The 23,770-nt window shown below is 50.7% G+C and overlaps 1 protein-coding gene across 1 annotated transcript; it reads right to left on the reverse strand.

Moving 5' to 3' along the window:
* Positions 1–2,353: 2,353 nt before the first annotated feature.
* On the reverse strand, positions 2,354–23,412 carry SLC41A1 (solute carrier family 41 member 1). Its single transcript, XM_004425110.3, has 10 exons — positions 22,539–23,412; positions 14,389–14,496; positions 13,193–13,264; positions 12,407–12,551; positions 12,131–12,277; positions 11,376–11,523; positions 10,418–10,497; positions 9,386–9,520; positions 8,911–9,059; positions 2,354–4,924 (listed from the first exon to the last, which is right to left on the reverse strand). The coding sequence occupies exons 1-10, from the start codon at positions 22,911–22,913 to the stop codon at positions 4,739–4,741; spliced, it is 1,545 nt and encodes a 514-aa protein (XP_004425167.1). The 5' UTR covers positions 22,914–23,412; the 3' UTR covers positions 2,354–4,738.
* Between the last annotated feature and the right edge of the window lie 358 nt (positions 23,413–23,770).

Below are 23,770 nucleotides of genomic sequence, written 5' to 3' on the forward strand. Positions count from 1 at the left end.
CTCAATCTACTTGTTCAACATTTCTTTGATAGGAGCTCAGAGAAAGTAATTTCTATAATGTTTAAAATAAGGAATTTATACCATGCACTGAATATGACATAATATTTAAACTTATTTGGAATTATTTTCATTTAACTTTTTAAAAAAATCACCAATAGCTAGACAGTAGCTATTGGTGAATAGCTAGACAATAGCTATTCACACTTAACTAAACATGAATGTAGCCATAAAAATCTTTCAAATTATGTTTAAAAATTCTTTTGTGGCCAAACTGTCCTCACTTTTCTGCAATTTCTGTTTGCTTTCTAGTTTTTTTAAAATTTTCCAAGCCAGATATTTTCTTGGGAGCCATATTAAAAGATTTTATATTTAGATAATGTAATAAATTACAGTATAGTGCAGTAAACAGCACTATCCTATGCTTTATTCAGTTTCTGAATTTTAGCTGAAGGAGACAGTGAACTTGAGGAGACTGTCGGCTGGCTGATCTCAGGGTTGGTGGTGATGCCTATAATTATGTTGCAAAAATATCATCCGAGATAGGCTGGCGCCTGGGATGCATGTTTTAAAATGTCCACTGGAAGCTATTGTCTATTTTGGTAGACAATTAACATTTTGCAGTAATGTAAGGTGTCTCATGAGCAAAACAGAGATAACAGGCACAGTATTTCGGATCATGTCGGTGATGTTTCTGTGTTCTCTATACAGTGGCACCTGGGCCAGGGGCTTTATCTGGCTCCAGGCACGGTGGGAAGGCACTGGGCTGAGAGAAACCTGGGTGTGGATACATGACCTTGGGCAAGACATTTCACCCCTCTGAGCCTCAGTTTCTCCCTCGTAATATAGTGATAATATCTATTCTGCAGAGTTATTAGAGATAATATTGAAGTTGTAAATGAGGCTATTATTATTTAAAAGTATACTGTATAGTATAATATACTACATATTAAAACATTACACAAATAATAATTAACAAGCAATTGTCCTCTTTCCACTAACCCTTAATAGCCTTATTAACATTGCTGTTTTGATGAGTCAGTCCTAGAGTTCGAGTCTGTTGTGAGCCTGATTTCTTAAATGTTCTATAAAAAAAAAAAAAAGAGGTAAATATGTCAAGTGATAGATATGTTACTCAATAGGGGGAATTTTTTTTACAACGTATACATATATCAAATCATGACATTGTACACTTTAAATATCTTACAATTTTATTTGTCAATTATACCTCAGTAGAGCTGAAAAAGAAAGGTTGATTACTGAGATGAGTAATGCTTAGCATTCAGTATATGCTATATGATATTATCACGCATCCTGTGGGGGACATCTGGGTGGGCAGTGGTTCCCACCATAGCCTTTAGAGTCAGACAGACCTGGGTGGGGCTGCACTGTGACTCTGCCCTTACATATCCGCCTCTCAGAAAAATTGCTTTGTCACAAACGTGTGTCTGTATCTCATAAGGTCATGTTGTCATTCTCTGTCCTCCAAACTCCAGTCATGTGAAACTATTTGTAGTTCCCAAAAACCAGGCTCACTTCCCTGCTTATCGTTCCCTCTACAGGATGGCTCTTTCTCCTAACTCCTATTCTTCTTGGCTTCCTCCAAGAAGACTTCCCTGACCCTCAAGACTTGGTTAGGTGTCCTTTCCATCTGCTCCCATAGCCACCCTTGATTTACCCTACCCCATGGTCAGTGTATTGACATTGCCTAGTCATTGGCCTATGTCCCCCTCACTTTAATATTGACTAGTATTTTTGGGTTTAGTATGAGCTAGGCACAGTGCTTAGTGCTTTATGTGCATTATCTCACTGAAGTCTCCTAACGATCCTAGGAAATAGGTATAGTACAGATGAGGAAACTGAAGCTCAGAGAAGGTAAATGATTTGCCCAAGGTCACACAAATACAAGCAGAAGAGCTGGGATTTGAATCCAGGCCTGACTGACTCCAAACCCTTTGCAGTCAACTGTAAATTTCTAAGGGCTTACAAGGTTGAGCACAGTGAAGGCACATAGTGAGTACTCAACAAATAAGAGCTGTTCTTATTTAGACCCAACCAGATTGTAAGCCTCTGTGGGGAAGGAATCTTAACCCATGGGTGCTTGTACCCCTTAGCACACTACCCCAACCGAGGCTGAGTCAGTGTGGAGAGCAGGGACTCTGATTGGTTTCTGGAGTATATCCCGGGGCACCACTGATTGTTTCTCAATAAATGACTGATGTGTGTTCCTATCGCACATCTCTGTATTTAAGAGATGTTTCCTTTCTTGTCAGACTTCCACCTCTGAGCGAGGAGGGGGGACTACAAACAGAAGCTGCAGTTGCTTTCTGATGAGATACAGGAACCACCAACCACCTAAATAAACGTCCTCTTTATTTTACCAAATATAATTTATCAGTTATGTTGACATTTGTCAATTCAGTTACAGTAACTATAAATAATTCTCTTAAGACACAGTTCTGTAACTTTTTAAGGATACAAGAGTAAACCAATGTCCCTCCTTGCAGCCAGGCCAAAAGTACATGCAGTTTGTGCAATTGGGAAAAGGAACGAATCTTCGTGAAAGTCAACTTCATTTTCTTTCCCTCTCACCCCACACTCCTCCCTCTGCTCACACACTCAGGGCTTGGGGCACACCTACCTTCCTGCATTTTTGGCAAAGGAGGATGCTCCACAGTCCTCCAGGGCAGCCTAGCTGAACTCCAGAGGTGAGGAAGGAGTGAGTGACTGAGGCAGGGGTGACTGGAGATCACAGGGCACAGGCTCGGGGGCAGAGGAGTTGGTTTTGGTGCCTGATTAAAAGAGTCTGTGTGCAAATGAGTCTGGAGGTGGAGGACAAGATGAAAGAAGGCCTGAGGGAGGAGCAGAAGCAAGCCCAGGCTGGTGTTAATTAACCCTGTTGGACATAACTCCAACTAGATAACCTTTATGATTCCTTCCAGTTCTAAGGTTCTAGACTTCAGAAGGTGGCCTGGGCGGAAATGAAGGGAGAGAAAAGACTGTCTCTGGAGGTACAGGGCAAATTTCTGGGATGAGGCATGGTGTTGGTGAGAGACAGGGTCACTGCCTAGCCTTCCCTTGGAGGTGGGCCCTTTAGGCTACAGCGGGGAGGGTTTAGGGGGAGGCTGTGGATAGAGAGGCTGGAAAAAACCTGCATCCAAATGCCCAGATTTGTACATGTGTGAGTGTGGACAGATTTCCGATCTGTTCAGAGTCATGTGTGGGGACCATGCGGAAAAAGTAGAAGCAGCCAGTTGATGTCCAGCCTACTAGTATTGAATTCTCTTTTGGGTGGCTGGTGAGGAGAGGTGGAGGGAAGAGAAGGTGAGGAAGGGTGGTTTAGGGAACTGAACACTGGTTCACTGGGGCTGGGGGCTCTAGCTGTGGTTAGCATTGCACAGAGGTGGGATCCAGGAGGGAGATCTAGAGGCAGAACCTGGCTTGGTGATATAGATGCAAATACTTACAGCAAGGAAACATTCTCTGCCAGATTGAAAGGGGCACATGGCCTTTGTATCTGGGGAATGAGGTGAGGTTAGAGCTGTGTTTCCCTTACCACTGGTTAGTCAGTGCTGAGCACAGTACCTAACACGTAGCAGGCACTCAATAAATATTGCTCAGTGAAATGTTTCAGACCATGCCTGCAAGAGAGCTCCTCTTGAGGAGGCTGTGTATCTGCTGAATGAGTGAACGAATGAATGATGCATATGGGCAGAAGCCAAGAGAGAGGAAAACTGGCCTCCATGGCATGACAGAATGGGTGATTTTAGGAAGTGACAGAGTCTAAGGTGACCACGTGATTGTGTCCTCAGGAGAAAGAGCAGCAGTGAAACACCCCTGGTTGCCTTCAACCTCCCAACCATTCTCCACGTACCCATTCCTGTCCCTAATCTCAGAACCCAACCTGGCAAGCTCTGGGGAAGGTGGTGCTTAGAGACAATTAGAGACGAAGGTTGAACAGAGATAAAGAATTGGTCCTCTGGGCCCAGGGAGGATGTAGATCATGGCAAACCTACGGGTGGACATGGGTCAACAGGGAGACCAGGCCAGTGCTCATTTCTTCCTGGATATGACAATCAATTGGAAAAAGATCAAAGAGAGGAGTTGATGGTGTTTATCAGGCAACCCTTACCCTTACCTTGACAATTGAATAGTCAGTCTACCTCATTCTTTTTGAGAGCAGACGGGCCTAGGTCCAGAGGGCAGAGAATAGGGCTAGGATTATATGGGGCCAGGAATAGCTGTCTCCTGCCTAGTGCTTTGTAGTTGGCCCATATCTAGAGAAAGTATGTGTGTGTGTGGGGGGAGTGACATTTATCCTTCTGTTCAACCAAAAAGAAAAAACAGAAAACAAAAACAAAACCAAAAAACCAGAGCCCACTCACAAAGGGTGTCTCATTAGGGCCAAGACTGAGTTTGCTAAAGCTAAACCAAATGTCCCCAGATCCCAGACGGAAACCCCTGCCCCAATCCTCCTCACCTGGAGGCACCCACCATGAAATTGCACTTGGTGATTGTCTCAAAAATCTACTTGTACTGCTTATGTCAGTCCATGTGTCCTGCCTGAATTCTTGCTATATAAACTTGGCTCAATGTATAAAAATTCCCATTGAAAATAATGAGAATTCAGTATCAAAGTGAAGTCCTAGAAATGAGTGGGATGTGGAATGGGGTAGGGGAAGGGGAACAAAAGAAGAAATTCAAATAGAAAGTGCAGAGGGGTGGGGAGAAGGTAACCAGACTAGTCCCCGACATCTGTGTCTCGGTCCCCAATGAGCCAGAGGACATGGAAGCTCAGTGCAAGGAGCCCAGTGCCAAGCAGGTCCCCCAGAGCTGTCAAGTACGGGATGGAGAAGTTGTCTGGGTCCAGGCCCCGGCCCCACATCCAGTGCACCATCCAGTCTGCGATGTACAGGAGAATCAGCACCTGGAGAGACAGAAAGGCCCAGGCTGTAGCCATCCCCTCTCTCCAGAGGGAGCCAGAGGCCACGTGATCGGACCTATTCATTGCATCACAAGGCTTGGCTATCCACAGTCCTTCCGCTGGGACAGCTCATCTTTCCACTCTGGCAACCTATGTTCCTCCACCCCCACAGTTACCACCTTGAGCAGATGAGAGACATGATGTGAGCCCTTTAGAAAGGAAGATGGGGTCACCCACATCAACATTACATTCTGCTCCCAAAGTTACCAAACAAGGGGCTTCCTAATAAATCCTACTTGTTGCAGGAATTCAGCCCTCTTGTCTCTAATTCTGGGTCATCCTATTCTCGGGTCACTCCAGTTCCTGCAACAGCATGCTGGCCTTTCCAGGAGACTGGCAGGGGGCTGGGGGTTGGAGTTAGCTTTTCATACAGGGATTTCTCCTTGGAGCAGAGTGGAACAAGGACAGTGTTTGAGGCTGCTGCCCGCACAAGTGTCCGAGTAATAGTTGATTATCCCAAGCTGGCTTCCTTCTGACCCTTTCCATTCTGCTGTTGTGGGCTCAAAGAATGCAGGTTTATTTTAACATTAGTCCTAGCAAAAGAGAATTATGAATAAGTACACTAAATATAAAGCAGGCAGTGCATATCGATTCAAAAGACATTTTGGATTATCTGCTGCTTTGATTTATCTGTGTCCTGGCTTTCCTTCCATTACTATAGATAAAGAAGAATGATCTAGATCAGAACCTTGCTAGTGGGCCCAGGAGCAGTAGCATCAACAGCAGCTGAGACTTGTTAGAAATGCAGAATCTCAGGCCTCACTCTGGATCTCCTGAATCAGAATCTGCATTTTAACAAGATTCACATGCACTTTTCAGTTGGCCATGCACTTGATCTAGAATACCATGAGGAAGTGGGCAGGCCTGCATCTTCTAGGCGCTCTGCACTATTCCTGACATTGGGGCTTCCTAAATGACTGCACCTGGGTGAGAATGAAATGGTTTCTGACGGTAAAGCTCCAACAGTCATTCGGGAGGCTCTACTCCTGACTGTACTTTGCAAATACTATGGTATGTAAATTCTGCCCCAAGTGGCTCAGATGCAGGAACCAGAGCCCCTTGGGGGATCCAGAAGCCAGAACTGACACCTATTTATAGGGAAACTTTGTAGCTCTCCTGTCTTCTCTCCAGGGAAGCCAGAAGTTCCAGTTCCAGCAGCCTTCATATTCCCCCTTGCCCTGCACACAGCTGCCTTGTACCCTTGTGGCCCTGGCCCTGGCCCTGGATGAGGGCCAGCTCCCATAACTTCACGCCCTTTCCAGCAGCTGCAGAAGAGTCCCAAAAAAAGAGTGTGGCCAGGAAGACTTCAGAACATGCCCCAGGAAGGGAACAGCAGCAGCTGGCTCCATTCCAGCCTCCTGAGCAGGCCCTGGGACACATGGCTGGGAGGAGGTGGCAGAGGGATCAGGAAGACCCTTTAAAGGGGATCAATGCCATGCTCTGGCCCTCCACAGGCCTAGAAAAGAGAGCAGAAGTGAGAGTGCCCCCAGGGTGTTCGTAATGGGTACTGGAGCCAAGACTTATTCTTCTCAACACAGCCCAAGGGACAAGCTCCAGCCACAGACCCTTGGTATACCTGCTCCCTCCCCTTTCCATCAGGTGCACTTAACCCCTATCTGCAAGGAACGTGGCGACTGGGTAACTGCTGCGGGGAAACTGCACATGGGTGATTCTGAGCCCAGCTCTTGCCAAGATGTCCCAACACACACTTTTCTAAAGTTGAGGTGAGGGGCTGGAGCGGTAAGCGTTTATCAATAGAGGACTGGCTCAGTGAATGATGCTGCATCTATACAATAGAATAGAATGCAGCATAGGAAATCAGGGTGCTCTTCTCCTTAAGTATTGATGTGGAATGATCTCTAAGCTAAACTGTTAAGTGAAAAAAGCAGGGTGTAGACAGTGTGTATAGTATGCTACATCTGTGTTAAAGAAAGAAAAACATAGGGGCCGGCCCATTTGCACAAGCGGTTGGGTGCGCGTGCTCCGCTGCGGCGGCCCGGGGTCGGCTGGTTCGGATCCCGGATGCGCACCGACACACCGGTTGGCAGGCCATGTGGTGGCGGCATCCCATATAAAGTGGAGGAAGATGGGCACATATGTTAGCCCAGGGCCTGTCTTCCTCAGCAAAAAAAAAAAAGAGGAGGATTGGCAGATGTTGGCACAGGGCTTATCCTCCTCACAAAAAAAAAAAAAGAAAGGAAAATAGATATGTTTGCTTGTATAAATACAGAATAAGCTTGAAGGATAAACAAGAAATAGCACCAATGGCCTGTGGGGAAGAGAACTGGCTGGCCGGGAAACAGGCAGAAAAGAAGACTTTTCACTGAGGTTTCACTATGAAGCTTTAAAAAATTGTAAACGGGGCCGGCCTGGTGGCGCAAGCAGTTAAGTGTGTGCGCTCTGCTTCAGCGGCCCGGGGTTCGTGGGTTCAGATCCCGGCGCGTACCGATGCACTGCTTGGTAAGCCATGCTGTGGCGGCAAACCATATAAAGTAGAGGAAGATGAGCACGGATGTTAGCTCAGGGCCACTCTTCCTCAAGAGAAAAAAAGGGGGAGGATTGGCATCGGATGTTAGCTCAGGGCTAGTCCTCCTCACACACACACACAAAAAAATTGTAAACTATGTGATTGTTATAACCTATTCAAAAAACATATCTATATAGAAATTTAAAACGTAATAATAGGGCTGGCCCTGTGGCTTAGTGGTTAAGTGCATGTGCTCCGCTGCTGGCGGCACGGGTTCGGATCCCGGGCGTGCACCGACGCACTGCTTCTCCGGCCATGCTGAGGCCGCGTCCCACACACAGCAACTAGAAGGATGTGCAACTACGACATACAACTATCTACTGGGGCTTTGGGGAAAAATAGGAGGAGGATTGGCAATAGATGTTAGCTCAGAGCCGGTCTTCCTCAGCAAAAAGAGGAGGATTGGCATGGATGTTAGCTCAGGGCTGATCTTCCTCACCAAAAAAAAAAAAAAAAAAAAAAAAAAAAAAAAAAAAAAAAAAAAAACCCGTAATAATAAGGGTGAGTGTGGCTCTAAAGGGGTAGCATGAGGGCGCCTTGTGGCGATGGAACAGTTCTGTATCTTGACTGTGGTGGTGGGTACACGAATCTACATGTATGACTAAACCACATAGAATTAAACATTCATCCATGCGTGCACGCACATGCAGACACAACACACACACATACGAGTACACGTAAAATGGGTGCAGTCTGAATAAGCTCTGTGGATTGTACCAATGCCGATTTCCTGGTTGTGCTATTGTACTGTAGCCATTCAAGATGTTATACTGGGGGAAACTGGGTGAAGAGTACATGAGATCTCTCTCTACATTTTTTTTTTACAACTTCTTGTGAAGATATAATTATTTCAAAATAAAAAGTTGCAAAAAATGTAATAATAGAACAGGGGAGAGAGTGTCATAGTATTACAGAATGGCAAGGCTTGAGAGGATCCTACAGATTATCTAGTGCAGTGGTTTTGACACTTTTTCAAGCTGTGAATCCTTTTATTCAAAGGAAATCTCCCAAAGAAGCCCAGTATGCAAAACAGAGCCAAGTGGAGCTCTGTGGCTGTGGGGTGGGAGGGGTGGGGTGTGGGGAGTGGGGTGTGGTACCCAAAGCCTACCTGCCTAGCACCCCACCACCACCTCTGGTCTCGGGTCCATTCCTCTCAATTTACAAATTGAGAGGATTTGTGTGATACATACAAATGTATCACTGAGGCTCAGGGACAACACAACTGAGCCAAAGTCACACAGCATGTTAGTGACCTTGCTGGAACACAGCCTGTTCTCCTGAGCCCCTGTCCAGTGTGTATCAGCCACCCAGTCACAGAGAAGGAGGTGGCAGAGTGTCTGACGGGCCAAGTCGTACCTGCAGGGCAGCCCTGGCCCCTCCCTGTGCCCCTGCCAGCGCACACCTGGAGCAGTGCAGCTGTCATGTAGAAGACGATGAAGATGAGTGTGAGAGTGGTGTGCCCGCCCTGCATACAGCTGATGGTGTAGAGGAACACCAGGTGTCCTGGAACCACGAGGAGGAAGAGGACCCGGGCCGAGCGAGAATTCACATCTGGAACCCAGGGAAAAAGGGTGTGAGAGGAGTGGAGGAGAAGACCTGCCTCATGCCTGTCAAAGTCAGAAGGTACCACGCTATACCTCAGGGCAGCAGACAGCTGACTCGCTACCTCTCCATCCATAGTCTCCACCCACCAGGGCGTCCCAGGAAAGGACAGCCTTCCTGCCTGTGTTCTGCCCTCAAGAATAGCGGTATAGCCCAGCAGAGAAGGAGAACCTGTGTCCCCAGGCCCCAGCTGTTTCTTAACTGAAGTTCACTGATTGTTGGCCCCCTCCCTCCAGGGCTGGAATGGGTCCAGGAGGCTGGGACTCTGTCATTACCAGGACTGAAGAAGGTGGTACAAGGACTGGGGCAGCGGCGAGGGACTTGCTCAGAGTTTTCCCCTGGCATCCCATTCATGTGGAGGAAGGTGGAGATACGGCTGGCCTGCACAGCCACCAGATTGCCCCCAACACCTGCAGAGACACATAAGACCTTAGTCATGGGGGGAGGGCATGACCCATTCTCCAGTCCCCATGAGAAGAGTGAAACACTAAGAAGGAAGACAAAGGCACCCCCCTTTCCAGGGAGTCTCCCAGACCCTCCAATCCTCCCTGCTATGGAGATGCGGCAGTCCCATGTGCCCCTGGTGTGGCTGAGAATGCAGGAAAGGACACAGGCAGATCTGCAGACTCAGGGAGCCTGACTTCTCTACCAGTGCAGTGTGTGCACGCTGTCCCACACAACCGAGGGGACAAGGCCTTGCCTTGCCTTGCCTCAGCCTCTCTCTAATGCTCTGAGCAGACCCAGGTACCCAATGCTCATGCACTGGTGCCAGTAACCAATTTCAGGTATCAGGTTTGAGCTCTGGAATCTGGTACCTCTCCCAGGAACTGTGCTAGTTACTCTGTTTGCCCTCTCACCTCCAACCTATTCCCTGCCCTTCTCAGCCTTGCTCTGAGCCCTGGGAGGCTGATTTCTACAGACTGTGTCACCCAGGCTCCCTTGCTGGCTGCTTCTAATTAGGTTTGTTCAACAGGAGGCACCAATAGGCAATCAGAGAGAGTGGGAGGAGAGAGAAGTTTCCTGATCCCTCCCTGCTTTTTGGCAGTGGCTTACCCCCGTTGGGGGCAGAGAAGGGCTCTCTCTGGGCTCCTGTTTCCTCCCCTTGACCCTTGAGCACTAGGGCTTCCTATAGGTGCTAATCTCTGGGTTTCTACCCTTCTCCTGCCTCTATGAGCAGCCCCTTCATTCAAGTCTTGAACTACTTGAGCTGGATTTTCCTGCCTGCTGGAACCCTGACTGACACAAAGCCCCAAATTCTCTTCTCCTGTCCTCTGCTTTCCCCGTGGCAGCTGATGCCAAGACCTCACCATTAATCACAGGTGTGAAGACAGCCATCCCTGCAAAGTTGGGGTCTGAGACAGTCTTGTCCAGGATGAGGCCTCCCACACTACATAGACACAAAAACAAAATGATACAAAGACCATCGAAGGGTTCTGTTCTGGACCGAGGTTGACAGGCCCAGGCCCATGTGGCCTTGGAGGAGGAAGGGAAGCAATGGGGCTCCCAGGAGTCCTTTGTCTTCCAGGCCTTGCCTCCCTTGCCAGAACCAGCTGCTGCTCCTAACATTTGAATTGGCACAGTGCCCCCAAGCGAGCTGGTGGCGCCGGGTCAGGCAGCTGCCTCCTGTACCCACTTTTCAAGTTGGCTGGAGGAGCCACCCGCAGGGCTACCTGCCTGTGAGGACCTCTGCTCTTCTGCCTGTGCAGTATTTATTTCCCCTTCTGGTAACAGCACTGGGCTCTTCCTCAGGGAACTGTCTCTCACAAACCATTGAGGCAATGTCCTGGTGACATTGCTCCAATGATGGCAAGGCTCTAGGCCCATTCACCCAGAGCATCACATCCCCAAGGCCACAGTGATTGGTTCAGGGATAGCCATGTGACCAGAAGAGAACCAATGAAATTCTATAATGGGACTTTGTGGAACTGTTGAGAGAAAGAATCTCACTCTTCTCACTGGAATTAGTAAGACCTGGAACTACAGACCATCACAGGGAAAAGCACAGCCAAGAGATGGAGAATCCTGGGGCCCTGATGTCATCATTTGTGCCCCTGCTGTCTTTTTAGTTCCCTGAGCCAATGCATTCTGCTTTTCAATGAAACCCATTTCAGATGGTTTCTGTCACTTGCAATGGAAGGACATGTGATTGATACACTATTGAAGGCATTTCTAGGGTCTGCACCACAGTCCCTTTCCAAGGCTTAAAAGGGAGTCTGTGGCAGGGTGGGAAGAGGGTAGGGGTGTGAACCAAGGGCCCGAGCCTACCTGCTGATGGCCATGGCAATGACGACAGGCTCCCAGCCTGAGTACAACACCTCTCTTGTGGCTGGGCTCCGTCGGGCTAGCACCACCCAGACAGGCAGCAGGGCCACGAAGAAAACACACACAAGGGGATAGATGTACTGCCAGTTATCTGAGAGAGGCAGAGATCAGAGAGAGGTGAGCACTGTGGCTCCCTGCTCCCCGCCACCTCCTGGCTCAGCCTGCAAATGTTCCAACAGATCAATAGCAATACCACACTAAATGTCTGTAAACATATGACCTCATTTGATCCTCACTGTAATCCCAGGAGGTAGGCAAGGCCAGCCTTTTCCATTTTGTGGATGAGGACACCAGGCTTGAAAGCTCCCTAGGCACTGGACTTACTAGGGGCAGAGACCAGGTTCTATGTTTCTTGCTTTGATCCCCAGAAACTATCTCCCCTCTCCTTCTTCATTCTGTAAGCAGATTCCAGCCTTCCGTTCCTTTCCTTTACTGTTCCCACCTTACCCCTCCAAGGGAAGCAAGAATCCACAAGACCAAGCAGGAATATACTTCTCAGATACTTCCCCTGCTGGCTGCATGAATTCAAGTTAAGTCCTTAGCCTCACCTCTCTAAAGTCAGGACTTATTACAAACTTGGTTCCAACCAAATAGTTAAGAACACAGAAGCAATCCTTGCATATTTGCAAACCTACTACCATCTCTCCCAGTCCCACCTAGGAGTCTACCCAGGTCACACTCTGTTGCCTCAGCCTCACCCTCCTCCAGGTAGAGTCCCCAGCTGATGCCTGAGAGCAGCGCCAAGGTGATGAGGTCGCCCAGGCTGGCAGCAATGGGCGTGGCGACATTGTCTGGGTTGATTCCAATCTTGCGAGAGCCAATGATAACTCCAATCATGATCATACCTGGGGAGGGAGAAGAGGGGGCCAGGCAGGGTGAGAAGAGATCAAGGAGCATCAGCAAACAAAAAGAGAGATTGGAGGTGAAGGCCCAGTCAACACCTCTGGCGCAGCCTCCCTACTCCCTTTCCTTACCCAGAACCAGAGAGGCAATGAAGGCCGTGGCCACGCTGCTGGCACAGAGCAGGAAGGCATGTGGGATACTGAAGTGGCCATCAGGGATCCAGCCAAAGACGACGGCTGCGATGGATGCCAGAAAGCCCACTACTGTGGCCTGCACCTGAGGAGGGGAGAGCCCCGGGAACAGAGAGCTTTGTAGCTGAGGTCACTGAGCACTTAGCCAGACCTTTTCCTGGCCCTCAGCAGCCCCAGGAAGCAGGCTGGGCTGAACTGTCCAGTCCTCCCAAGCTGGGAAGATGAATTTATTTATTTAGTTTCACACCAGACACTAGTACTGGACAGTGCACCCTGCAGGAGCCCGGGACATTTTATTGGCTGAATGCGTGTTCCTCTGGGGATTGGGGTGAGGTTCAACAGAGCCCACGACTTCAGTCCAGAGACAACGCCTGGGACTCAAGGGGGAAGACTCCCTGTCTGGAACCTATGTGGCCTCATGGGGAGATGGGACAACAGTGGTCAAGGATACTCCAGCACTCCTGAGTCTGCTCCTAGGTCTGATCTGTGAGGACTCAAGCCCTCCGCACCACTGGGAGCCACGAAATGACATGGGAGATGCTTGGGCCCTCCCCATCTTGGCTGTTTTCCTGGGAAACCTGGTTACCTCCTCGAGCTGCTTCGGGAGAAGCCAGCTCAGCAGGATGCTGGAGCTTCACTCAAGAGTCGGCTGGGGCTGACTGAAGCCTCTCCGATTCCTGACTAAGGGAAAGCTTACTCCACCCTCTCTGGACCCTGCTCTTTTACCTGGATGAGGGCCATGTTCCCAGTGATCATCCGCCAGAGCTCCTTGGGTGTGTCCATGTGCCCGATGTTGGCCTGGGAGGGGGAGGGCAAGGGGCTGGAGCTCCAGGCTGGAAAAGGTCTGAAGCTCCATCCATTAGTACCCTGCCTGGATCAGGTGGCAGTGTATATGGCCTAAGATTCTGGGCCCAGGACATGACCCCTAGGGAAAGTGAAGCAGGATCGGGGGGCTAGGGTGGGAGGGAAGGAGCTAAAGAGCCTTGAGCTCCTGCGGTCGGGTGGGGCCAGGAAGGGGGCTCCCAAGCAGCCTCCTCTTCTTTCCTTCTCTCAGGACAGCCACTGAGCAGAGGCAGATTCCATTCTCTGTCCTGTTCATCTGGGTAGCCCATTTCCACATGGGTGAGAAGGACCTGACCCCCGGCTCTGAAGCTAGCCTGCTATCCTAGGGAAGGAAAGGTCAGCTGCTAGTGCAGGACTGAGGCCACAAGAGTGCATGGGAAAGAGTAAGGTGGCACAGAAGTAGGCCAGGAGTAGGGCACGTGGTGGCGGGCTAGGCTGGCTGCCACTTCTCTCTGCTACCTTCTCCAGACTCACGGCCATGCAGGGCCATCCCTGCCACCTGGCTCCCCTGGCCTGCTGAGTTTTATTGCCTCCCACCTCCCACCCCATGGCCCTGTATCTGGTTCAGTCTCTGAACCATCATGGCTGATCTAAGGGGTTGTGGGAGGTAGGAGTGAGAAGCAGCCCCCCTCCCTCTATTCCCTTAAAGAAGAGCAAGCTGCCATGAGGAAAAGGGAAGGGAATGGGAGGGGGGCTGGGAAGGCCTGGCTCTGCTCCTGCCCAGCTGCAGAGCAGGGCTAGAGATCAGAGGAGGCCCCCATCTGTGCAGGTGCAGGGACCAGCATGATGCTCGCCTGTCAAAGCTGCACAAACAGTCACGAGGCGGGTTTCGAAGCAGGGGGTGGGGCAAGAGTCCAGGGATGGCTGGGACATCCAGAAACCGAGCCTAGGAACCACTCTGGGCAGGAAGCCCCTGCCTAGGAGCAGGACACCCAGCCTGGGATCTCCCTACACCTTCCCACCCCAGCCCCACACTCCAGGCCTGGGCAGTTGAGAAAGGCCTGTAGTGACCTCCCAGCCTGGCTCTGTGCTGCCGGGAGTCCTCTGTGCGCCCCACTTGTCCCAGCCAGAACACTCACTGCAGTGGAGAGCCTCGATGCCAGGGTCATTTCCAGGTTCCCCTTAAGCCCCAGCAGCGCAGGCACGAGGATGAAGACCTCTGTCACCTTCTGGAAGACTTCCCAGTGCTACAAGGTGAAAACAGAATCCAGGAATTGAGTGCCCCAAAGGGCTGGCATCGAGGTTGAACAGACAGTCTGGGATCAGGGGCCTGAGGAGGAAATGGAATCAGCAGGGAGTGAGGACACCAGCCGCTTTTCCTCCAAGAACCCTGGAACCAAATCAAGACCACCGTGCTTCACACAACACAGCCCCGCTGCCTGCCACCCAGAACAGGGCAGATATAGAGGGTCTTCCAGTCAGAAGACTCTAGCCTGGCTCTACTTCCTCTGCCTGCTTTCTGGAGCCAGGACGAGAAAATGGTGAGCCCCACACAGCCGAGTCACCCAGGCTGGCTTACACCCTAGAGCTCCGTTGTGATCGCCCCTCAATCCACAGTCCTCAGCCCCTTTGCCTCTAGTCCGGTTTCTCTGTGGCCTCAGCCTTGTGTGGTGTTGTCTCAGCTGTGGAGAGTGGGGCTCCGTGGGGCTGGGCCGGGGAGATTAGAGAGTTTGTTTGGTTTCTATCTCCAAGGGCTTTGGGCCTCAGCCACAGCAACTCTCCTTCTAAACAGACTCTGAATGAAGACCATGGCCCTCAAACCTCGGAGTGCCAGTTTGCAAGAACCGAGCACTTAACTGCTAAGCCATGGGTCCGGCCCTGCAAGAACCTTTTTATTCCTCCTCTGCACTTCCTCACCCCACACAACTTCGCCCGTCTCTCAGCGAGGAGAGGCAAGGGTACCCCTGCAGGAAGAGTGAGGAGACATGAGTTCCGGTCCCGAGGTCATCAGGCCTGGCTCTCCTACCAATCCCTTCAGCCAACGTCTATTAAGGATGGGCTAAGTGCTCTACATGCATTTTCTCATTTATCCTATCAACAGCCCACTCAGGTAGGGGCTATTTTTATCCCTATTCCGTCAATGAGGAAACTGACGTTCAGAGAGCACTATACTCTTAGTGCTAAGAGGGGACAATGTAGGATACTTGAGTTGCAATTGAAACTGAAGACTTGCAAAAAAGGCTGGGGTTGCGTCTCCCTCCTTGGCTCTGGGGGCAAAGGCAACATAGGTTCCATTATTTGTTTTAAGAATGGAAAGCCTTCAGGTTTGGAGACAGGGAGGGAGCAGGTGGCCAGGGGGCTATACGTAGGTTGATCAGGGTATCATGGTTGGGGGGCAAAGTGCTGTCATGTGCAAGGGCACTGGACTGAGAGCCTTGGGTCTCCTCTAAGGGACGACAGGGTGGGGCCTCATGCTATCTCCCTAGGATCCTCCCCACATAGACCAGCGGGGGACCTTAAACAAATTACAAGGGCCTCAAGCTCCCGACTGTAAAATGTACACTTCAGGGGCCAGATCAGACGGTCTCCAAAGGCAATTCCAGCACTGACACTATAGATAAGGATGAGCAAGGCTGCAAATCAAACCCACAATGAGATATCGCCTCAGGCCCATTAGCAGGGCTACTATTAAAAAACCCAGAAAATAAAAAGTGTTCGTGAGGATGTGGAGAAATTGGAACCCGTGTGCACTGTTGGTGAGAATGTAAAATGGTTCAATCGCTATGGAAAAAAGTATGGCAGTTCCTCAAAAAATTAAAAATAGAACTACCGTATGATCCAGCAATGTCACTTCTGGGTATATATCCAAAAGGATTGAAAGCAGGGCCTTGAAGAAATATTTGTGCATCCATATTCATAGCAGCATCATTTACAATAGCTAAAATGTGCAAGCAACCCAAGTGTCTATGGATGATGAATGCATAAACAAAATGTGGTATATTCATACAATGGAATATTACTCAGCCTTAAAAAGGAAATCTTATCACATGCTACAATATGGATGAACCTTAAGGATATTATACTAAGTGAAATAAGCCAGTCACAAAAAGACAAATACTGTATGATTCCACTTATATGAGGTGCCTAGAGTCGTCAAACTCAGAAATAAAAAGTAGAAATGTGGTTATCAGGAGCTGGGGGAAGGGGGAAAAGAGGAGTTAGTGTGTGATGGGTATAGAGTTTCAGTTTTGCAAGATGAAAAAGTTCTGGAGATCTGTTTCACAACAATGTGAATATACTTAACACTACTGAACTGTACATTTAAAAATGGTTAAGATGATAAATTTTATGTTGTGTTTTTTACCACAGTAAAAAAAAAAAAAAAGATGAACAAGGATATCAGAGGGGACTGGGCCAGGGCTAGAGACCAGAGTGGCTGGACACTGGGGAGTCCTATAAGGCAAGGACCTCTCTTTTCCTGTCAGTTCTTTGTGTGGGGAGGGGGCGGGTTGGGGGCAGGGGTGGTCCCTCCCAGGATTCTGGAGAAAGGCTCATTTCATTAGGGCTACAGCACACTCTTACCTGAGCTCCTGCCTGGCCCCTCACAGGCGGGGGGCCTAGGACTCTCTAGGGAAGGCCCTCTGAAGACAAGGAGGGGAGGAGAACCCCCCCAACCCCACCCACAGGCCCAGCCTCCCCCAGCAACAATTACTGAGCTTTCAGGCACTCACAGGAAGAGCCAGCTCCTTCTCAACACTGGAGGGATACGAATCCTTTCTCACCCCCAGGGCCCTCAGAGAGGGCAGCTCCATGAGCCCCATCTGCCTGGAGGAGCTCAGGGACTGTGACTCTTGGATGGTGGTGCATACCACTGGGGTTCCAGCTCCCTGCAGGCCCAGCCTCACTCTGCTTTGTCTCCTCCTTCCTCGCCTAAACTGGACACGCAGCTCCAGAGAGGGGAAGAATTCCCCTTGGCTCCTCTCCCTTCATGAGGGTTCCTGACCTCTGGCTTTCAAAGCTCCTCCCAGAGCACAGCCTCATATCCCCTCCTCACTGCAACACGTCTGCCCCTCCGGGCTTCCAAGCCGCCAGCTCTGTGAAGAGCTTAGTTCTATAGGTAGGTGTATGTAATGTATATGTATTGGCAGAGAGAAAAGGCCTGGAAAATACTCTAAATGTATGCAAGTAATATTTTCTGAATTGTTTGTAAGGAATATTGTCTGTCTTTATGATTATTTAAGAAAAAAAATATGTATGAAGCTCAGCTAAGCCCCTCTGGCTGCCACTATAAGCACTCTCAAATTCCTCCACCTCCAGCACACAGGCACCCTCTCCTCCTAACTGCAGAAGGACCTAGAAGGTATGCGGTTTTAGTAGTGATAAGATGAGAGACAGGCAGGCAAGCAGAACAAGCAGTCACAATAAGAGCCCCTAGGCAAAAGTCTTCCCAACCCGCACAGAATACAGCCTGCAACCTCACACTACCTGACTCCAGTCCAGCAAAGCCCCGAGCTGGCACTTGGGTCAGAGCAGCCAGCTCCTACACACGCACTTTCTTCACCCACAAAACCCTCTCAAAGATGCAGCTCAGGCGGGGGAGTCCCTGACCCACGCGCACAGGCTCGGGGAAGAGATGCTGGTGATATGGAACCAGCCCGGAAGCAGAGTGGCCCCGAGGTGAGGAGTGGGTAGAATGTGGCAGGGGCAGACAGTGACTGTCTTTCCTCCCTCCTTTGGCCTGATTCAGGCCCATCCTGTTCATCCTGGCTGGGAGGGCCTGCCCCTGAAGTCAAACCCGTCAGCTGAGCCATCAGCAGTCTTCACCCACGCCTTCCTGCTCTGCTGGGGGTGGAAAAGGGCACGCTCCCGGAAGCACTGCCCCACTTGGCAGGAGAGGGCATCTACAATTTCACCGCTTCTCAGAAATGCAGCTCCCCTTCCCTTTCTTTCTGTCCTTGGCAGGGGCTCATTGGTCCCTGATATTCTGGGGGTGAGGAATGAGACTGCTCCCCCCATACTCAGAAATAATCCTCACTCAGAGCAATCACCCTAAGTCTCGCACCTCAGTGGCCCTGCCGGGACCTCTTTCTTGTCCTTCCATCTTGCCTCTTCCACCCCTCACCTCCTTGGGCCTCAAATACTGACCCCTGCTAGCCTTTGAGTGTTCTGCCCTGAGCCTTCTTCCTCTCCAGAAGGGTAGCAGCAGGGAAGAAAGTTACAGCCAGGAAGAGTTGGAATCAAGACATGAAGGAGACTGAAATCCCTAGAGAGACGCTCTAAGCCAGGCTGTAGAAGAACCTGGGAAGTTGGGCTGGAGTTGACCTTTCCAGGTGAGGACGAGATCAGACTGGAGTCAGTCCAGCATTCACTGGTCTGAGGCTTCCCCTACTCCGCCCTAGGCATCCTCTAGGTGTCCAAGGAGAAGGGCCTCAGGGCAACGCCTGGATATACAGGGCTGTACAAAGTTTGAGAAAGGGGTGGTCAAGTGAGATGGAATCTGAGCTCCTGCCCAGGCAGCCATGGGAGCAGGGAGCAGGCCGGCCACGAGACGAATGCTTCTTTTCCACTCCACTTCCCCAAGTCCACGCTTGCCATCCACTTTCTTTTTTTTTTTTAAAGATTTTATTTATTTTATTTTTTCCCCCCAAAGCCCCAGTGGATAGTTGTATGTTGTAGCTGCACATCCTTCTAGTTGCTGTATGCGGGACTCGGCCTCAGGATGAACGGAGAAGTGGTGCCTCGATGCGCACCCGGGATCCGAACCCGGGCCACCAGCATCGCAGCGCACGCACTTAACCACCAAGCCACAGGGCCGGCCCTTGCCATCCACTTTCATCTCTGTAGACTCTTCTGTGTATATATAGCAGGGCAGAGAAGCCAGAGGAGGAGGGGTTTGGGGGAGGGGAGGTCTACTTTCCTTGAGATCCTCAGCAAGTGAATTTTTGTTTACTAAAACGAAGTCAATCCCACCTCCTAGCGACCCTGTGGACAGGAGAGGGGAACCCTGCCCAGTCCTTTCGCGCCATCCTCTACCCTTCTGGCGCTATATCAGACAATGCTCCCCTGCTGTTCATAGGGTTTTCATGGTCAATTTTTTCAGAAGTGGGTGGCGAGGTCCTTCTTCCTAGTCTGTCTTAGTCTGGAAGCTCTGCTGAAACCTGTCCACCATGGGTGGCACAGCAACACGCAGCTGCCACAGTATGACAACTGTCAGACGGATGGTCTGGTTCCCTGACCAGGAAACGAACCTGGGCCACAGCAGTGAGATCGCTAGATCTTAACCACTAGACCACCAGGGGTGGCTCCAGCAAGTAAAAAATAAGGACCTAGGAGTCCCACCTGTCTTAACACCGCTGGCAATTCCAGCGAAGGTTGGCACACCGCCTCCTGCCACCCCCAACCCTCAAAAGGCTGACAGAAAAAGGGAGTGAGAGGCCCTGCAGCAGCCTTGGGCCAAACTAAGGGGCAGGGCACAAAGCATCTGCAGTATGGAGGCGCCATACCCCAACCCCTTCAATTCCAACGTTGGGCCCAATCTTGCTTTCCCTCCCAAATGCCATGGTGCGGAAGTTGGAGCAGATCACAGTCCATTTATCCTTTTCCTACTTTTGGCCTGTCTACCCAGCCCCTTATCTCCCTGCAGAGGCTGGCTGTGCATGTTATGTAGAGATCAGGGCAGATGAGAGGAGACAGAAATGGGCCTTCCAGGAAGAGACTGGGTCTTCTGCAGTAGTGGGGAAAGATGGGGGGCCCTGAACCAAGGAGACATCTGCACCAACACGGCCTCCTGCTGAGTTGCTCTGAGACACTGAGACTACTCTACAGCCAACTCCTCCAGACAGTCCCAGTCTCAGGCACTCTCAGACTCTGTCCCACTGAAGGCCGTCTGAGCTTGTGAAGGGGGATGCAGGTGTGAAGACTTAGAAATCATTCTGCTCTTCCTGAATCTGAGACTGTCAATCACCCCTTTTGCTCCCCTGGATGTGGAATAAAGATCTCTCTGTGGTTCCACGTCCCGGTCTTTCTGCACCCACCCCCTCCCATGATATCACTGCAGCCATCTGCAGGGCCTGCTTCAGCCCAGCTGTGGCAAGGAGGCTGGGGGAAGGTGACAAGGACAAACCAGCCATTGTCATCCATACCAAGTGGACCCTCACTCTGGGGTGAGCCTAGGTGCCACAGGAAGGGCAAATGCTGGCCCTTGGTGGGCACGTTGGGCAGGCTCCAAAGGTGCCCTACCTCAAATACTGACCCCCGCCAGCCTTCCAGTATTCTGCTCTGAGCCTTCTCGATGTCTCAGGCTCATGGGGGTGGGGTGGGGGTGGGGCAAGATGTTAGAAGCCTTTTACAGCTCTAGAACTCTCTGAGTGTGTGGGATGGCAGGGTGCTCCCCATCCCTTCTAAGATCTTTTGTTCTTGTTCACTTTAGAATATAACTCTAATTATTCCAGATTCCAGTCCACCCTGTTCTTCAGGGGAAGACAAAGAGAGCAGACTCCTCCCAGAGTCTTTAACCAACTGGTGAACCATGGCCATGGTGAAGGCCAAAGAGGTTAACGGCACAAACTCTGGAGTCAGATGACCAGCGGCAAATTACCTAATCCCTCTAAGCCATAAATTCCCTATCTACAAAACGGAGATGATTATGGCCCCTACAGAAGAGCATAGCAAACGCTCCCCACTACCATTATTATTATCCAGAAAATAAAACCACTCTTCCCAGTTTACCACCAGACCTTGGTTCTATAATCCTTTGTAGGCACCAAACCAGTACTCAAAAACTCTAAGAATGAGAACCAAGGCCACAGGAAAGGGATGGAAGAGGTGGAGAAACTGCTACCCCAGTCTCACTGCTCCCCCTCCCTCGACCCCACTCACTGCCCTAGGAGGAGGGGCCGCCGCTAGTGGGAAGAAGCCAAAGCCCGCCTTCCCAGCTCCAGGCTGGCTTCCTAAACCGCACGCAGGAACAGTGCTCAACATTACAGGTTAGAGTTGAGGTGAGGCAGTACAAGGCACTCTGGCATGACGTAAACACCATCCTCATTAGCAAGCGAAAGTGCAGGGTTCTCCTGAAGGGGTCCAGGGGGACAGTGCTGAAGGTAACACCTAGAACCAACCACCCTCCATTTCCTGGGGCACAGGCACAGTGAGACCCATCAGCAGGACTCTCTGCATCACCACATGCACCATTTGTAGGGTTAGCTTGGCAAAGAGGAGGGCCTGCTGAGCTCCATGTCCTCCTGAGAGATCTCATGGGCAGGGACACACTGGGCAAAGGCCAGATCTCCCCTGGCCTCTGTATTTCTCCAAGTACCTAGGACAGAGCCCAGCACTCAGCAGGAATTTGATACATGCTCAGATAAACCCAGCACCTTCAGGAAGCTCTGCCTGCCTTACTGAGCTTCAAAACCTTTACCTGGAAACAAGACTTGAACTCTCTCTGGGACCTGAAGGTTCCGGGTAAGTCCTAAACTACAACATGCTAACACAGCATGTCCCTGGCTCTTAACTTCTAGATCCTGCCAGTTCTTATCCTTAATTCCACCCAGTAGCCTCAAAAGAGCACTCTTTGCCCAGGGCAGGTTCCTGAAAGACAGGTAAAGAGCAAAGAGGAGAGACAGTTCTGCCCAGGCCTAGTTACATTTTGTCCCCACTTATGTCACATAATTAGCACTTCTGGGTCTTATCATGCTAACCCCCCCAAATCACGCATCAGTACCCAACCCTATTCCCCAAGGAGATTGTGCCAAGGTTACAGCAGATAAGCAACAGAAAACGCCTTTAAGAACCATCCCACTTTATTTGAGACCCTCTTGGCAGCCGGACAAATTCCTGCCCAGCAGGGGGATGGAGGGGAGACTTGAAACTGAGCTTTCTACTATGGGTATCCTTGAAGCCCCAAGTGAAAGGAAAGGTGAGCATAAGGAAGAGGCTCATCTAAATGTCTCCTACTAAGCTGGGCTCAGCAGGAATGCTCAGGAGGGATGGCAGGCAACAACACTGTTCCATCTCTCCTCTTCCAAGCCTAAGATCCTCTTCCAAGCTAGTTCTGCTTCTGTCAAGCAATAATGCCCTGACCTCCCCAGGGCTACTGGGCTTCCTCGAGGCTTCTGTAGACGGTAACTAGACCAAGAAGAAACTGAGGACATGATCCAAAGGGAAACCATATTCTAGGAAGCAGCAGCTACTTCTGACAGGGAGGTGGAGAGGAAGCTCCAAGCGTCAGTTTCCCAGGAAGAAAAGGTGGCCCCAGGGCTCACGGTCAAGAGCTGCCCTCCCCAGGTCCTACCTGCACGATGTCCAGCACCATGCCAGCCGCCACAGTCCCAAAGCCTGCCAGGAGGAAGGGAAACAGCACTTGCAGCCCGATGGAAAAGGAGGTCTCCTTGAGCGGGGAGGGTGGTGTGGGGCCGTGGTCTGTGCTGACGTCATCACTTTCGTTGCTCTGGCTCCCATTCTCCAGCAGGGCGTCCTCCTCCCGAACCCCCTTGGCATTGGCCCGAGACTCAATCACCACCACCTCTACCCCAGCCCCATCAGGCCCCAGGAACTCTGAGGTCTCAGCCAAGGGCTCTCGCCCAGGGCCATCTGAAGAGCAGGGTGAGGCAGTAGGGCCAGTCCCGTTCAGTTGGTGGATGTCCTTCGGCTCCGGCTTAGAGGACATGACGGGAAGGCAGGAGGGGTAGGGGAAATTTCCTCTCTCTTTCTTGCTTTACCCCTCTCTAACTCAGGAAAGACCTTAGTCTTGGGGTGAACCCAGGCTTGGGTGCCACAGGACTTCCTCCCACGGCTCTCCGCTCCTACTAGGCACTGCAAAAGCTGATCTACCAACAGGCAGCCCCATCAAGCACTGAAGCCGTGAGCTGGAGGGGAACAGCAGCTCCTCACCAGACTCCACAGCCAGCCAGTAGGGGTGCAGAGGCCTGACTCCGGCCAGCCGGTGCTGTGCTTGAGGGAAATTTATCTGGCCTCTTATCTTCTTTGGTTCTCAGCAGCAGGCTCCTCAGAACAGGGGACATTCAGAAAGAAGAGCCCAGCTAAGTCTGGGGTGCCCTCTGAGGTGGTCCTTCTCTCATGAAAAGTAGCTTCAGTTCAAATCTTTCAGAATGCAGCCTCAGCCTGGGGCTGCGGCTCCTTCCCACGCCTCTGGCTCGGCTCCTTCAGCTTCCCACAGCTCCTTGGGCTCTGCTGGTCCCAGGGCAGCGGCTGCCGTCTCTTCCCTTTCTTCCAGAGAAGATTTCCTTCTTTCCTGGGAAGACCTTGTACCTCCCCAAATCCCTGGTCCTTAAAGTTATGAGAATCTGTGTGGAACACCTTACGTGAGAAGGAAGAAGACAAGAAAAAGAGAATGTTATGATACAGCAAAGGACAGCTGATACTGGGAGACTTCTCCCACAAGGTAGGCATAAAGAGTTTTCTATTTGCCTCCTTCTTTCCACTAAAATTACTCCTTCCTGCACTGTGACATCTGGAGGCCCAGCGGGCGCTATCCCCGCCATCCTCCCATCTGGCAACCCACGG

The sequence above is a fragment of the Ceratotherium simum genome, chromosome 2, assembly GCF_057802395.1.
Source record: "Ceratotherium simum simum isolate JZ-2026a chromosome 2, ASM5780239v1, whole genome shotgun sequence".
Taxonomy (NCBI): domain Eukaryota; kingdom Metazoa; phylum Chordata; class Mammalia; order Perissodactyla; family Rhinocerotidae; genus Ceratotherium; species Ceratotherium simum.

Excerpts from the sequence above, each read along its gene's own strand:
- SLC41A1 (XM_004425110.3), bottom strand. The coding sequence starts at position 22,913 with ATGTCCTCTAAGCCGGAGCCGAAGGACATCCACCAACTGAACGGGACT. Across the intron at positions 14,497-22,538 it reads TGGTGCTGGACATCGTGCAG|CACTGGGAAGTCTTCCAGAA; the intron begins GTAGGACCTGGG and ends TTCACCTTGTAG. Across the intron at positions 12,278-12,406 it reads CATTGCCTCTCTGGTTCTGG|GTATGATCATGATTGGAGTT; the intron begins GTAAGGAAAGGG and ends CTCCCTCCCCAG.